The following is a 16824-nucleotide window of genomic DNA, read 5'->3' as shown; positions in this document are numbered from 1 at the left end:
GGCAACGCTTGTCAAAGACAAGAATCGTGAATCTCTATTCTCCATTTTGTGGTGTGCTATTACATAATGAAAATACTCTAACTGCAGGTCGTTTAACTATCATAACAGACACATGTCGTTTAGCATCAAGTTGTAAGTCTAGGAAGGGTTAACATTGTACATTTCATATATTCTTAATTTTTTATTATTATTTCATTAATTCTCAGTAGATATTTTCTATTATTAGAATATTACCATTTGTGGTAGATAGCAGTAATTAGCTTTTTACGAACAAGTATATATATTTAGACCATCACTGTACAGTGCTTAGCACTTCTGTTATCAGAGGAATATTCATATTTTCTCTATCTCCTTCGAGTAAATACTCTCTATTTTCTTTTCATTCTAGACTTAATAAACTCGTTAGAGCTGCTGGAGGTTTTGGACTGCCCTGACGTCACCCTTCCCTCGTCACCCACTTTTTATTTTATTTTATGATTCAATATGTTGACACAAACGTTTATTTGCATTTTCCATGTTGGTTGACATCATGTGAGATCATCTGTTTCTTGGAAATGGAAGAAAGACGTTGTTCTCATGCGATATATGAGACTCATATATATATATATATATATAGTACTTAGAATGACGCATACATTTTTTTGTTGACCTGTAGTTAAAAAAATTGATATATACTCCTTTTTTAGTAATAAAGGGCAGGCGAGATCGCGAGTTGTAACTTGCATAGAAAATGGCATAAGGTGAAGTGAGGATAATCACATGATGGATGCTATAAATATTTGGGGAAGAACAAGGATGCGGCTTTTGAGGGGCCGAATATAATTTCCTATCAAATATTATAATATATTTTTTAAAATTAATTTATGACTCCTAATATCTAGAAATAAAAAATAAAAAAATTCAAATGATGATTAGAAGAAAGTGAAAAAGGATTGAAAATGATATAAAAAAAATCTATTCATCATTTATTTTCTTATTATCTAACTCTCATCATCATATGACGTGGTATTAGATGATAAGTCAACAAGTAAAATATAATAAATAGTCTCTAATAATCTAATACCGTATCATAGAATAGTGATGGGCTAGATAATGATCAGAATTAGGATGATGAGTAGCTAGCATTACCCGTATAATATTGTTGTACATGTGCATAAAATAGGCATTTTTCAAGTTTACAAGTACGTACCATATTAATACATAAGATGAAGCAGATATTGCACATCTTTTTCAAAAAATAATAACTTGCTCACTCACATATATATATATATATATATATATATATATATATATATAAAATCTGAAAAAAAAAAGTCTATTTTCATCCTTTTATCTTTTCATTCAGTTTATCGAAAAGTTTTTTAAGTTATATAGAGGGAAATTGATTAAGCCTTTCTTTTAATTTTTAATGAAAAATTATGATAAAGCTTATATCAATAAGAACTCAAGCTTCCTTACACATGACATGAGATACGCGCAAGTCTCATTGTTAGCTAGTGCAAGAAACGAGAACAAGTAATATAGAGGAAAATGAAGAGAGATCATGATCAGGAGATCGGTGAGAGTCGAGAAGTTGGAAAATAAAAACATGAAAGTAATTTGGAAAGGGGTAGTGCTATATATGCAGTGTAATTTTACACACAATATTATATATACTGAATGACGATCTCATTTTATCATTTTTTTAATTTTGAATTTCAACTTTTAAATTTTTAAATTTTTAATAGCTCACACATTATCACTTATATAAGTGAAGTTGTAAGTATATAAAATATTTTTCTTTTGAAAAGATATTTTGAATCTTTGATGGTTGAAAAGTCAAACCACATAGAGCAATTATTGTCCCTTTAATATATAGAAAGTTGAGGCTTAAAGCATATATACATATATGTGTACATGCAGCTCGATCTCTATATTGATGAATAAAAGGAGATCGAGAGAACTTTGCAGTACCATAGATGGAAGAAGGAAGAGCCGAGATCATCGGGAGAGGAACGGGCCGCATTAGCATGAGAAGAAATAGGGCACGACTAGGACACTTCACATGCACGTAAAGTATAAAAGTCTTTTCCTTTCTCCCGATACTGAGAGATTTGCAGAATTGAAAATGTCTTTTTGGTAAAGAACAAAACTCACGTGTACGACTTAGATGCATGTAAGGAGCTTACAAATCATATTGCTAAATATAGGGACCCGCTTAGGATCGTTCTAAGTCGACCATCTGTCCATCCCTGAAAATGGGGTAGGATACTTCTAAACTTCATGTTTATTTTCAGAGTGATGGATGGTTAATAATAATATTATTTACAATTTTAAGATATATAAATTTTATATTATATTTAAAAAATAAATAAATTTAGAATTTACATAAAAAAAATATTTTTTAAGAAAAAATCTATTTAGAAGTTGGTATACAAAAGCACGCACTCCATTTAATTGACACGATAAGACTTGATTTGTTAGAAAAAGTGAAATTAAAATAATCTCTAACAAATCAAGTTTTGTCATGTCAATTAAATAGAGGGTATGCTTTTGCACACTAACTTTTTTTAAAAGAAGAATGTGTAAAACTTCTACACCATAATTAAGACTGTATCTAACATTACTCGGATATTCAGTATTCCAATATTCATTTATATACCATTCGTCTATATATATATAGAGAGAGAGATGATATTCATTATTCTCATACCACACATCAATATGTGATTTGTCATTTGTATCATTTTATTTAAACACACATATTTACACACACACACATATATATATAAAATATGCCACAATTTTTTGAAACTCAAATCGAGTTGTAAATATTGAATAACTCTTGTTATTCTACTAATTGGTTATTTAAAAAAAAAAAATCTAAATTTTATTTACACAAGTAAGAGAAATAAGTTTTATAATATTGAGTCTAAGGATTAAAGAAATTGAAGGAACTAAGTTCATAGAAAAAACTATATTAACGTATGATAAAATTATATTATTAAACTGGTGTGTAGAGCACACATAACTAGTAATGTGCTTACATGATATAATTTTATTTAAAAAATAAATTTTAAAATTTAAATCTTATTGTTGTATCCCCAGCTTGATAATAAAATATCTCTTAAAGTATAAGAAGTTAGGCACAACTCAACGTCTTAAAGTGAGTAATCCTCACCTATTAAGAGCTAAAAACCCGAGTAGTCAAAGTGAACGAGATCTCATGATATCTAGAATTAGCTAATTCATCGCCAGGTCTATGTATTTTGTTAAAACTGGTTTTGGATGATTCATATCTTATCATATTTGTAGAAATAAACTCGCTAATTTTGAATTCAAATCTGCTATCATCCAACACCCCTCTACTTCTGCTTCTTTTATTGGTGTTGTTGTGGATCTGTTGTTTTGGACTCAAAACCAACAGTCCAACACCACGTGAATCTCAAGTAGCGTGCAGAAAAGGAGTTTGTCTCTGAGCCAACTTCTTCACAGCCATTCGTATGCTAATCATTAATCTCTTGCAATGAACGAAAAGAATAACCATCGCTCTCTCTCCATGACTCTTTCAGACTCGGCTCGCTGCATCCCATTCGACATAAGTCGTTCGTTAGTCGACTCCATGGATCCTACTCGGGAGTTTGTCAAGAATGTTAAGCGTCTTATCGTTAAGGTTACGTATGGAAACACGCGATATTATTCTCTGCACTACTCAACTTTTGCTTCTAATTTATTTTTTTGTTCTTTTGTTTTTAGTATATTTGGGGCTGTGTTCCACTGTTCTTGGCATTTGCTTTGGCAGTCTTATGTCTGTTTGCACCAATATTTTCACTTTTGTAGTTAGGCCTTTCGTGCTTTTCTGTAGTTTGCACCAATTATGTATTGATTTTGCATGAGCATTGAGAACATTGTCATGGCGCAGAAAATTGTCACTTCAACTCCGTTTGTCTCCCCAGAATTGAGAGTGTTCTTAATATCGTTTTCTCATTCGGGGGTCAAACCTTGAACCCACAAATTATTTATGGTAGCTAGCGAGATTATATATGTGCCAAGTTACAATTTAAAAGATCAAATCTTTTCTAAATAAAAGGAAAAATCCATTTGCCTTTAACTTGATATGATATTAATGAACTTTTTGACTTTTCCTATGGGCTGCGATTGCATGCGCAGAACCTCATACTCCTATTTCATGTGATCTTTGTGATATTTTCTTCTTTAGTTTAATGGTGACGGTAATGATGAAGACGCAAGGCTTTTTGAGCATTGCTTATAATGTTGGGCCTTTTCTGTGAGTTGGAGATAATGCGACAAAATAGAAAAATAGATCGAAGATGTTCCAATTGTAATTGCCAGGGCAAGTTTCATCTTCCAGATACACCTTGAGAAGATTCAAGTACTTCTACTTTTTTTTTTTTTGGTATGTGTTATTAGAAAGATTATTGCTTGAGAAGACTAGAATACAATTCTAGCTACCTCCTTGCACGATTGACTCACGATTGGAGGTCTATGAATACTTTTAATAGTAGACAAATGAATTGAAAGATGTTTAACTGAGCAGCAAATATTACATAAATTTCTTGACATGCATAAACATCATATGAAGCATTTTTTATTTCCTCCATATATAGAAGAAACTCCGAGATTTACCGAAGGGGAAAAGAAAAAAGAGAAACTTCTGATAATTAATTATGGCTTAAATGAGATTTGCTGATTCTTGTTGTTTTTGTCTGCATCATTGAAGGTCGGAACAGCAGTGGTTACCCGAGCTGATGGAAGACTGGCACTAGGAAGACTAGGAGCTCTCTGTGAGCAGGTACGTTGGTCTTAGCATGAATCCTTTTTTAAAATTAGAGAACGGATTTTCAAAATCTTGCGTGCTTTTGGAGAGGAAGTCTATGCTGTGAATGAAAAAAGAGAAAACATAATTGAATGGAAAAAGAAACTAGGAAGAGGCAGTTTTGTTGGTGTGATCATGGCAAGCTGTTCAACGAATTCTGAAAAGAGAACTTATTACTAATGCATGCAATCCCATAAAAACTATAGTTGGTGCAGCTGATTATATAACATTTTCCAATGAAATCCTTGCAGCTTAAAGAATTAAACTCTCGAGGATATGAGGTTATTTTGGTTACTTCAGGCGCAGTTGGAGTTGGACGACAGAGGCTTAGATACAGAAAAGTGGCCAACAGCAGGTCCTTACTATTTCTATTTTCTTTTAACACACAGGCGCACACAGAATTGAAATCGGCCTCTTCCAATGGAAGTAATTACAATTGAATGTCTTCTGAACTGAAATTTGAGGGGGATACCAGTACTGCTATTCGTACAAAATATTAGAAGCAAGCAAATGTTGTCTTGTTATCTTTAATTATGGACATTTGTTTTCTGAAGGTAAAGCTCTTTTCTTAATCCTAGATTTTGTCCTCTTTAGTCACATCATTAGCCGTGATTCATCTTAAGTAGCTTTTTATTTAAGTTGTTAATATATAAAACTACTTAAAATGTGCCACATAGCTGATCTGATTAGGGATGACAAAATCTAGGATGGAGTATAGCGAATCTGTACACCCCAGGATTAGTCGGAACGCTGTTTTCCTGGACACCTAGTGCCAATTCAAAAAAAAAAAAAAAACTGTAGCATCCCGTTATTCTCTTGTTATCATCCTTCTTTTCTCACTGTCCCTCTGTCTCCCTCCAGAGTGGTGGATTTCACGTACATATACCCTCTACAATTATTAATTTTTTTGGAGGTGGGTATTAAAGAAACTGCAAATAGAGTGCCTTGCCTGAAAAGAATCCGTTCATGTTTTGCAGCTTTGCTGATCTGCAAAGTCCACAAAATGAATTTGATGGAAAGGCTTGTGCAGCTGTTGGGCAGAGTAGTCTCATGGCTCTTTATGACACCATGTTCAGCCAGGTATCTATGTCATACTGAATTTACTTAAGAAAAATGTTTATGTCGAGATTTTCCTAACTACACACATGCATTAGCATGTTAGGAAATATATAACAATTTTCACACTCCACACTTTGTTTTTTACCTCGCTTTTTCTATGGACTGAATTGTACTTATATGGGTCTCTTCTGTATGCAGCTTGATGTGACTTCTTCTCAACTCCTTGTTACCGATAGTGTTTTCAGGGATGAAGGTTTTAGAAAGCAACTTTCTGATACTGTCAACTCATTATTGGGTTTGAGGGTTATTCCTATTTTCAACGAGAATGATGCAGTGAGTACTAAGAAAGCACCATACCAGGTAAGCAACTCCTATTGTATCTGAATTAGCATTTGAGATTTCACTTTTATTCTACAAGTTGCTCGTGATCTTTTTCCTTTCCGTTATTCCCCTTGGGTAAGGGATATTTGGCTGTGAAAATATATTTTGTGTTTTTTCGGTTATTTCTGCTAGTTCTTGTTATCATTAAATAAGGGCCGCACTTATTGCCTGTCGCCTTTCGGCTTCCAAATCTTGTCAATTTCTAAGCAAAGCTAAGAAACTAGTCACCTATGGCTGTTTTGGTTCCATGCAGTCTCCAGTCACATTTTAAACTGGGCTGGCCACATGGGGCTTGATCCATAACTATCTATGGGAATTCATGTATGTAGTGCCCAAATTAGTGAAAGGAAACAAACCACCCCAATGCCCACAAATGCTAATGCCCTTGTTGGGCTCCCTTCATGATCATTCTATATGCCTATTTTTGCTATTATTTTTCAAATCCTTTATGTTATTCCCTTTATAATATGCCTCTTTATTCTGATCATAATAATAAATGCAGGATTCTTCTGGTATATTTTGGGATAATGACAGTTTGGCAGGGTTATTGGCTTCAGAACTAAAAGCTGACCTCCTTGTAATGTTGAGCGATGTGGAGGGCCTATATAGTTGTCCTCCGAGTGACCCAAGATCAAAGCTAATTCATACATATATAAAAATGAAACATCAAGGAGAAATCACATTTGGACACAAGTCCAGGTTGGGAAGGGGAGGTATGACTGCTAAAGTTGAAGCTGCTGTATGTGCAGCTGATGCTGGCATACCTGTTGTTATCACAAGGTATTATTTCATCATATAGTTATCTAAGTCATGGTTTAGATGTTAAAATGTTGGATGTTATGTGATGTTCTTGGTCACTCTATATTGATTTTGAACTTCTTTGAAGTGGTTATGCCACGGACAACGTAATAAAAGTTCTTCAAGGAGAGCATCTTGGTACCCTCTTTCATAAAGACGCGCATTTATGGACTTTAGCCAGAGAAGTTGGTGCACGTAGCATGGCAGCTGCCGCACGGGAATGTTCTAGACGGCTTCAGGTAGTAACATCTTGTTTTCTCAAGTGTCAAAACCAGCTGGTGTGTCTTATATCACTATAAATTCCCTCGGGGGTTCGAGTTTCATCTTATGTACTTGTGAACATTCTGGATGCTTAAAATCTGTTGTATATCATGGAGGAAGTTTATATTGACAGCTTTGGCATGTTTTCTTGATCGCTTCACTGCAGGCCCAACAACCTCAAGAAAGGAGGAAAATCCTGCTGGACATAGCGGATGCCCTGGAGGCTAATGAAAGTATGATTATGGTTGAGAATGAAGCTGATGTTTCTGCTGCACTGTTGGCTGGATATGAGAAGTCACTAATATCTCGTTTGGCCCTGACTCCAAGGAAGGCAAGTGCTTGTTGCGTACAGTCATTGGAATTTTGACGATGAATTTGAACATCTATTTAGACTCTTCTTTCGTGTAATTTTCTAATGATGTTCTATATACTTTTAGAAGGTTGTCTCATTTAGTCATTGTATTGTTCAGATCTCTAGTCTTGCAAAATCTGTTCGCAAACTTGCAGAGATGGAAGAACCCATTGCTCGTGTTTTAAGTAGAACAGAGGTCAGTACTCTTAGAGCTTTGTTGATTTGGTAAATAGAACCAAACGTGGATAAGGTTTTTTTTTTTTTTTTTTAAAAAAAAGGAGATTTGTCAATCCAGAAGTATTTCAACCATATATGATAATAAATTAGAAATTCTTTGAAATTGAGTCATGTTGCTTCCAAGGGAGGTTAAGGATTTGAACTATAATCATCTGGGTAGATGTGAAAATCATGCATATGTTTTTCTTTCAACAACATTTGATGCATATTTGAGTATCATTAGGTCATTTGGTACTTACATTGGCACTTCTGATGACTGCTTTTGCATCCAGCTTGCAGATGGGCTCACCTTAGAGAAAACAACAAGTCCTTTGGGTGTCCTCCTGGTTGTTTTTGAGTCTCGACCCGATGCCCTGGTACAGGTGAAAGTCAGGATCCCTTATTATCAAACCCTACAGCATTCATAATTGCTAAGGATGCTGAAGACGACTCTCTTAAACAAAAATTTTATCTGAATGGTTCATTCTGTTTTATTGGGCAGAACTTGCTCATCACTTTCCCTAAACATTGAATGATTGTCATGGACTTTCTTGGAAAGGAATTGCAGGGAATGGTGTGTGTCTTGCGAATGATGTGTCTTGTGGACTTTCTTGGAAAGGAATTGCAGGGAATGATGTGTGTCTTGGGAATGATGTGTCTCAGTCAGGCCATAAGCCGAGCAAAACTTCTTGTGTCAACCCTAATGAAATCTTCAAGCTAAAAGATCAACTAAATCTGACCATGCTTTAATATAGAATGAACCAAATATGTGATTTCTTTCATCAATACACTAGAATGAACCTTAATGAAATTTTCAAGGTATTTTGATCAACTAAATCTGACCATACTTTAATATAATATGAACCAAATGGCCCCAGTGATTTTATTAATGCACTAAAATGAACACTGACTTGCTTAAAGTAATTAGATCGTTCCTACAACTCTTAACAGATAAATATGAACAAAAATCCCAGAAGACTTTATCCTAGGTACTTGAAGACCTAAAATCTACTGCTAATTGGAATGACTTTTTTATTTTCATTTGCAAGCCTTTGTTTTTGGTGTCCAGTGATTTCATCAATACACTAGAATGAACACTGATCTTGTTAGAAGTGATTTTCTATGCCATATGCACAATTCTCATGCAACATAGACTCATACTCACCTGTTAGAAAACTTCTAATCTATTTGGTATGTTAACATCATCATCATCTTTTTTCGTTGTTATTGTTGGTGGTGGTGGTGCTATTATTGTTGTTGTTATTGTTATTATATAATTGTTCAGTCCAGTTGGTGAGCTGGGAGGACTAATCTAACATTTGTCATATGACAACTGGTTGAGCTTTAAGCTTATGTCTACAAAGGTTTTGCTACTTGTTTTCCATATTATCTTGATAGTTACCATTTTCCTTTCTATAATAATTTAATAGATAGCTTCACTTGCAATTCGAAGTGGGAATGGTCTACTGCTTAAAGGAGGAAAAGAAGCCAAGCATTCAAATGCGGCATTGCACAAGGTTTGGTTCCAGAAGTTCATGCAATTTCTTCTTGATCAAGTTGGAGTGTAGCATTATTTGCTTTTCCTTTGTTCAAGCTATTGTTTCACTATTTCTTATTCCTTTTCTTTGCATCCATAGGTCATTACTTCAGCAATCCCAGGTAGCGTAGGTAGCAAACTTATTGGACTTGTGACTTCCAGAGAGGAGATTCCTGATCTGCTGAAGGTGTGTACTGACATTCGATACTATTATGGTTCTGTATAGAAAAAGACATTATTTAACTTATTTTATTGTGTGACAGCTTGATGATGTGATAGATCTTGTGATCCCTAGAGGCAGTAATAAGCTCGTTTCTAAAATCAAGAGTTCGACAAAAATTCCTGTTCTTGGTCATGCTGGTAAGAAGAATAGAATGACTAATTTTTAATTTAGTAAAATAGAGCTTCAAGTAAAGCTGCTATATTTACCATGCAGATGGAGTTTGTCATATTTATGTTGATAAGTCAGCTAATATAGATATGGCGAAACACATTCTTCACGATGCAAAGCTGGATTATCCTGCAGCCTGTAATGCAATGGTATTTTCAGTTTTTCTGTTTGCTTTCCAGAACTGTTACAGAATAATCTTCACTACATCTTTGATTTGTTACACTCTCTTGGATTTATGTACTATGCAATTCTCAGGAAACGCTTCTTGTGCACAAAGATTTGGTAAGTGAAGGTGCACTCAATGAACTTCTCCTTGCACTCCGATCGGAAGGTATGGCTTTTGTCTATTTAAGGACCATCTTTTTAAGAAGTGAGTTCATGTCATAAGCTATATAGCTTGGTGTTTAAACAATTTTCATGAAATACTTCTGTTAATTTGACAGCTTTCTTGATTTCTAGATAGCATCAATGGACCTAGGTTTTTGTAGCTTGGCCTAGGTTGCATGAGAATTTTAAATATTTTATTTGTGGTTAAAAACTCATTAACAGGAGTTGAACAATGCCAACAATGATTTTAAAATTGAACTGGACCAACCAGCTGTTGAATTGTCTGGATTTTATTTGGCACACGCCCTGCAAGTGTTTTGATCATGTAGTAGTCTCTGAAATTGCCAGCATCCTTTTGAAAAAGGGACTTTGGTGCTATACCGAATTATAGGGATTCTCCTCTAATGCAAGTTCATCTGTTGCACAGCTGTTACTCTATATGGTGGGCCGAGAGCCAGCAATTTGTTGAATATAGCAGAAGCTAGTTCGTTGCATCATGAATACAGCTCAATGGCTTGCACAATTGAAATAGTAGATGATGTGTTTGCTGCCATTGACCACATCAATCAACATGGGAGGCAAGTTGGAATCCCTCAGATTTCATTTTCTTGAGTTTCTGTTTGTACATAAATAGGTGAAGGTTGTAATTAGTGTTTCTAATTCTCTCTCTACCTCAATGTAGTGCTCATACTGATTGCATCATTACTGAAGATATTGAAGTTGCTGAAGCTTTCCTGCGCCAAGTTGACAGGTAGCCTTGCATTTTGCCAACTGATCAGTTTATGAAAGAGAGAATAAATAGGATATTGCAATTGAGAAGTAAGCACACAGTATAATACCCAAAAGAAAACCTTGAAAAGCATTGAAATGGTGTTATTTTGGAATCCCAGCAATCACTAAGGAACCCCCATCACATCGATATCATCATTGCTCATGCAGTTCTTATTCACCAAACTTGATTTTCTAAGTTCATAATATTACGTCATACCCTTCATAGTAGCAGATTTGAACATTGTCCAGAAATTCAGAAACCAATTCAAGAAGTATCTCTTTCCCTATTTTTTCTGTAAGTAGCAGCAACACCATTGTTATTTTCACTACTCCTACCAAAGTTGTTGGGCCTCTAGTCTCTTACAGCCGGTCCACTCCTCAGCTTAGCTTCGGTAATTTAGTTAGTCTGGAATCTGGATTACAACCTTTCATTTCACTTTGATGATTGCCTTTCCTTTTTCCTTAGATTATTATTTTCAATTCTATTAAGACTATGATTTCGCTCCTGGACTTTCTGAAAGGTCCTATGGACTTTCTAAATGAACTTTAGAGATTAAGGTCGTACAGGTACTATAATCTCCACTCGCCAAGAAATGTAGATCTTTGGGATAGGGAGGTTTTCTCACAACAACATAAGATTGTGTATTTTTTTCATCAGTTTTCATCTTTCAGATTATATCTAGAGTCTTTCAAGTCTTGCCAACCTTCGAAACTCCCTACCTTAACTTCCAATTTCAATATCTTCTATCCTATTTTCCCTCCCTTATGGTAGGATCTGCTGTTCAAAGTCTGTTTTCACCACCGTAGTAGGAGTAGGGAAAATGATGCCTCCAAAAATGCCTTTGTACAGATATTTGTAAGGGAATTCTTCTGAGGCGATGGCTTCAGAAACCCATTGTCAGAATGATAAGGGCATCTTTATATCGATGGTGGTTATAATGTTTTTCCATTTTTGCACTCCTTTTATGTTCTCGTTGCAATCTTGCTTTCCCATCTACAGTGCTGCAGTGTTCCATAATGCAAGTACACGATTCTGTGATGGAGCACGCTTTGGACTTGGTGCAGAGGTAATAGGATCTTCAACTGTCATCGTGCTTTAAGAAAAATTTGCTTTGCTTTCTCTCCATTTCAATCTGTTGGTTATAATTAATTTATGAGCAGGTTGGTATAAGTACGAGCCGGATTCATGCTCGAGGTCCTGTCGGAGTAGAAGGACTACTAACAACACGATGGTATGAGAATTCTGCATGTTTTTTATTTACACTACGATTTACTGACATGAATAACACTTGTCATGATATGATCAAGCATAAGATCTCAGAATTCAATGTCAATGCTCTGTAAAAATTTAATTTATGTTCCTTTTGTTATGGCTAATCCTCTATTTTAAACCAGGATTCTGCGAGGGTGCGGGCAGGTGGTGGATGGTGATAAAGGGGTTAGCTACACGCACAAGGTTCTGAAACAATCCTAGCTTATCTGTACAGGACACTGGAACTTGCAGCTGTTTCCCTTGACATGCCATCATGTCTTACTTTCGGTTTAGCTATAATATCCCAATGCTTCTGAGATATGTACTGTAATATAATGATAGAAGAACATATATTTTTTTCCCTATTCCAGATTCTAATAACTGGAATCATTCTTGTTGGAAAAACTGATTTAAGTATCTTTTTTAAATGAATGATTTTCCATAATGGATGGAAAAGGATATCACCATTTGGTTACGTAGTTCAGATAAGATGAGATGAGATATTTTGAATAGTAATAAATAAAATATTATTATAATATAATTTTTTAATGTTAGTTTTGTATTGAGATTTGAAAAAGTTGAATTGTTTATTATATTTTGTATGGAAATTTGAAAAATTTGTAATAATTAGATGAGATGAGATGAGATTGTTTGGTTTTTGGTAACCAATCCACTGAAGCATTAGTGATAGCCATTTGAATACAGATTACGGGGAATATAGCATTTTTTGCATGACATGTAGCACACTGCCACCTAGAGATGATTGACTACTAGCAGGGTAGGCTACTTTGCCATACCCCAGCCCGCCTGAAATATAAACTCACAAGTTTTCATTCACTGTTTAGATAATTGGGACAGGATAACAAGTTTCAGAATCTCTCCAAATGAAACCAAAACGACCCTGCTACTTAATCCCCAAAGAACAGAGTATTTGCAAAAGATTATTATTGGAGCTTCACCAATAAACATACAGGTGCTAAGTCATTTTGTGAAAAGCATTTGCTGATTATATCCAAAGTTTACCACTTTTAACTGCAAATCATAGTTGCAAGAGGTCTTGTATTAAACTCTACCACTGGAAAAACCAAATAAATGAAAAGGCGCTTTTTATTAGGCCAAATAAATGAGCAGTTGAATTCAGTCAAATCTTCTTTGGATTTGTATCTGCATCATTGTCTTGCAGAAAAGTCAAACACGTTCGTAGAAATGAAAATCCAAAGGAAAGCTATAATCTTTTGAAGTACTAGTAACCAAACATACAGCATGAGATTTTTGGTTTTCAAGGAAAGAAAAGAATCTCCCGAGTAATTTGTTCGACCAAATAAAAGTGAGAGTTGGTTTATGGTCTCATATTTCACCATCCCACAGTTCTTGGAGGCTTTTGTAAGGACTGCAACTCTCATGGATGGCAAAATCACCTCGGAGGAGCCTTTGCTGCATCACACACCAATAGTGTAAAAACAAGTTTTGTCTTCAACTATACTGTGTACAGATGTAATTAAGCATACAATTAAGCTTGTGAACACATGCATTGTTTGGATGCGTGTGCATATAATTATATAATACCTGGTGGATTCCTGATAATTTTGAGAAGAGTTCTGGAGGAATGCACCATTCAAATAAACTCAAATTCTCCTTGATCCTAGATTCATTTACACTCTTTGGTAGGACACTGTGACCGCTCTGGATACCCCATCGCAGAGCTACTTGTGCTGGCGACTTGTTAAGCTTTTCAGCAATTTCAATCAGTATTGGTTCCTTCAACACTTCCCCCTTTACCCATGACCCCGGGGATCCTAGAGGAGAATAGGCCTGGAAAGAGAAATTGCATTAATATCACACCAAGAGCAAAGTCTCAGCCTGTAAATTACGCTAAATGTCTAATGGTGATGAATTTAGTTACAAAATGAACAGAGAAATGTCGTTTTTGAACCTTAATTTTGTCATCTCTAGTCACACTTACCATATTGCATGTTTCAAGTGGCAACCATTGAAGTGGTTGACATATGAATCTATGTGCCACATTGAGTGTGACTAAAATGACAAGATTCAAGATGAAGAGTATCATTGCTCTAATGAAAGTAATACCGAGAGGAGAACGCCAGTTGATTTGCACAAGTTATGAAGAGCAGGCTGCTGCCAGACAGGGTGGCATTCCACTTGATTGACTGCAGGTGGAACTTTTGCATATTTGAGCAAGTCTTGCAGCTTCTTCGTGGAAAAGTTGCTGACTCCAATTGCGCGTGCCTGACCGGATGAGTAAAGGCCCTCCATTGCATTCCATGTCTCTGGAAGACACAAGGGAGCCATGACTTCAGGGTCAAAGCCTCGTGAGCCTGGTTTTGTCCTAATTGGCCAATGAATCTGTAGCACAACATCGTATATTCCAAAATCATTTTAAACCCTTCAGTCATTGCAGTTGATCTAGCTCTTAATAAATGCAGAACAAAAAGGCGCACATAAACCAGAGGAAATTTTTCATTGAGTGCTAAGGACATACAAGATAGAGATCAATGTATTCAAGTTGCAGATCTTGCAAACTCTTACTCAAAGCCTTTGAGACGTCTTCAGGAGCATGGTCACTACACCTGAAAACATTGCAATTTTTAGTCTGGAAAGGCCAATAATCTTTTCACAAACAGGAAGACCATACGGGCTTCAAAACAAAATTCACTGAGCTGAACTACTCGATAATATCAAAATGAAAGAATCTAAGGGTTAAAATCAAATAAAACCAGCATGAGATGAAATAGATACCAAAGTTTAGATGTGATAAACATCTCACTACGCTGCACCACCCCCGAGGAAAATAGTTCCTTCAGTGCCACCCCAACCTGCATCATGTCAACATAACTCAAAAACTTATCCCGTCAAACTCTCACTCTTTTTATGATAAGACATAAACTATCCAGAATTGTCTCCAAATTTGAAATAATAATAATGACCTAGTGCTTTAAACGAAAAGAGATAATATGATATTAATGATTGGATCTGAAAGGAAAGTGGGAATCTTAGAAAGAGATATGCTTTAAGGGGTAAACCGAAAAACTTTAATAGTTTGGTGTTATACTAGAAAAAGAACTGACGAAGTTTTTTCTTTTTCTGTTTTTGTTTTTTTCTCCAAGTAAATTTGCATTCATAACTAGAGATAGCTAGTGTTGAGAAGAAATAAATATTAGCAGTGATAAAATATAAACCAACGAATATATAAGAAAAACTGTTGGAAAACAATTACGATTTCATGGGCCATACATAAAACGACCTATATAAAAGTAGGAAAATAAAGGGTACCTCTTTCTCATTGTCATATACACTAGCACAGTCAATATGCCTATAACCAGCCTGCATAAAATTGAAACACAATCTCTGAGGAATTTAATTTAAACCATACCGCTTTTTTCTCATACAATGTTCTGAAATCAAAGAAGCAAGAACCCATATGAAAAAGGGAACCTTGACTGCGGAAATGACAGCTTCACCTACAACACCTGGAGGAGCTTTCCAGGTTCCAAGACCAACAAAGGGAACTTTAGCTCCGTTATTGAGATCAAAATATAAAGGACCATATCGAGCTTCTTGATCCATAATCTTCTGCAGAGATATATAGCCAAATCATGATAAAGACCAATGCCAACTTCAAATAGAAACAGGATAAAGTATCATTACGAAGGGAAAAATATAAAAAAAGAAAGAAAATAGAAACAATGACAACAATAATATGGGAAACCCCTACTTCCAAATGCAATCAATTCTTTTGTTTTTTCTTAGGTTTTTTAAGGCCATACATGGTCGTCCCAACTGGCGACAGGACGCTATTATACCTGTTTTGAGCAGACGTTTCAGAAGAAAGAGATCTGAGAACTAAAATGGCGAATAGGTAGAACAAAATTTTAGAGCGAAATCACAGCAACAGGGGATTGTTTGTTTGTTCATGCCCAAACCGTTCATTGAAATGATTGGAAAATAGCTCAGCCTTGAGGCATTCGCGGCAAAAGAGGATCCATCAATGAGTAGGATCTATCATTTTTCCGAGTAGTGATAGCTTTACTACTCATTCACTGCTTATAAGGTCTTAAGATTTTTTTTATTTTTTTATCATTTTCTTTTAAGTATTTTTTTAAGATCTTAAGTCATTAAGAAAAAATTAAAAAAAATATATAATTTTACTAATAGTTACTTTCTTAATCATCAAGTAAAATTAAAAATTAAAAAAAAATCAAATACAAAATAGTAGTAAAATAGTAATAATCCTATCATTTTTTTGTAATAAGCTTATTACCCTATCACTATCAATTTACTATCCATTTGAACCTAAATGCTTAATTGATCAAGTTTTAAAAACTTACCATTACCATATAAATAACAGGCGACACAACACTATCCATTTAATCTATTTAATAATTAATTATTATTAAGTTAATTTGAACACAATCCGTTTCAATCCGTTTTGTATAATAAACAGAGATCACCAGTATATTTATTTTGACCCAATTCATATAATTTCATTTATAATGTAAGCATAATTATATATATATATATATTATAATTATAACTAGATTCATGATAAAACATTTTATAATTAATATTCAAACTTATAACACAAAAATAAAATTAATATCTTCAAAAATAAAATCACAGATTATAAAAATAAAAAACATTTAAT

The 16824-nt window shown here is 34.7% G+C and overlaps 2 protein-coding genes across 3 annotated transcripts; one reads left to right on the top strand and one right to left on the bottom strand.

The window, feature by feature from the left end:
• Window positions 1–3298: 3298 nt before the first annotated feature.
• On the top strand, window positions 3299–12636 carry LOC122279400 (delta-1-pyrroline-5-carboxylate synthase-like). Its single transcript, XM_043090040.1, has 20 exons — window positions 3299–3652; window positions 4721–4792; window positions 5068–5171; window positions 5794–5896; window positions 6074–6235; window positions 6759–7036; window positions 7143–7293; window positions 7482–7646; window positions 7786–7863; window positions 8177–8266; window positions 9314–9400; window positions 9521–9607; window positions 9684–9780; window positions 9857–9960; window positions 10067–10142; window positions 10566–10716; window positions 10821–10889; window positions 11910–11976; window positions 12071–12141; window positions 12305–12636. Exons 1-20 carry the CDS (start codon window positions 3506–3508, stop codon window positions 12381–12383), a joined length of 2238 nt encoding a protein of 745 aa, XP_042945974.1. The 5' UTR covers window positions 3299–3505; the 3' UTR covers window positions 12384–12636.
• A 614-nt stretch (window positions 12637–13250) lies between these two features.
• LOC122279401 (NADPH-dependent aldo-keto reductase, chloroplastic-like) lies at window positions 13251–16195 on the bottom strand. 2 transcript variants are annotated; one of them, XM_043090042.1, is made up of 8 exons: window positions 15983–16195; window positions 15615–15752; window positions 15453–15503; window positions 14919–14995; window positions 14662–14749; window positions 14250–14525; window positions 13728–13973; window positions 13251–13595 (listed from the first exon to the last, which is right to left on the bottom strand). In XM_043090042.1, exons 2-8 carry the CDS (start codon window positions 15744–15746, stop codon window positions 13509–13511), a joined length of 957 nt encoding a protein of 318 aa, XP_042945976.1. In that variant the 5' UTR covers window positions 15747–15752; window positions 15983–16195; the 3' UTR covers window positions 13251–13508. The 2 variants fall into 2 exon arrangements, with proteins under 2 accessions (XP_042945976.1, XP_042945977.1); XM_043090043.1 differs by having other exon boundaries at window positions 15615–15749.
• Window positions 16196–16824: the final 629 nt, after the last annotated feature.

The sequence above is a fragment of the Carya illinoinensis genome, chromosome 10 (genome assembly GCF_018687715.1).
Source record: "Carya illinoinensis cultivar Pawnee chromosome 10, C.illinoinensisPawnee_v1, whole genome shotgun sequence".
In the NCBI taxonomy this organism is placed as follows: domain Eukaryota; kingdom Viridiplantae; phylum Streptophyta; class Magnoliopsida; order Fagales; family Juglandaceae; genus Carya; species Carya illinoinensis.
The sequence above is the reverse complement of the archived record's forward strand: the minus strand, read 5'-3'. Positions and strand labels throughout refer to the sequence as shown.

What these genes read in the sequence shown, in the direction of transcription:
- LOC122279400 (XM_043090040.1), top strand. Translation starts at nt 3,506, where the DNA reads ATGAACGAAAAGAATAACCATCGCTCTCTCTCCATGACTCTTTCAGAC. An exon ending in TTAAGCGTCTTATCGTTAAG is followed by an intron (nt 3,653 to 4,720) that starts GTTACGTATGGA and finishes GCATCATTGAAG; the next exon opens with GTCGGAACAGCAGTGGTTAC. An exon ending in TTCCTGCGCCAAGTTGACAG is followed by an intron (nt 10,890 to 11,909) that starts GTAGCCTTGCAT and finishes TCCCATCTACAG; the next exon opens with TGCTGCAGTGTTCCATAATG.
- LOC122279401 (XM_043090042.1), bottom strand. Translation starts at nt 15,746, where the DNA reads ATGGATCAAGAAGCTCGATATGGTCCTTTATATTTTGATCTCAATAAC. An exon ending in TATATGACAATGAGAAAGAG is followed by an intron (nt 14,996 to 15,452) that starts GTACCCTTTATT and finishes GACATGATGCAG; the next exon opens with GTTGGGGTGGCACTGAAGGA. An exon ending in AATACATTGATCTCTATCTT is followed by an intron (nt 14,526 to 14,661) that starts GTATGTCCTTAG and finishes GTTGTGCTACAG; the next exon opens with ATTCATTGGCCAATTAGGAC.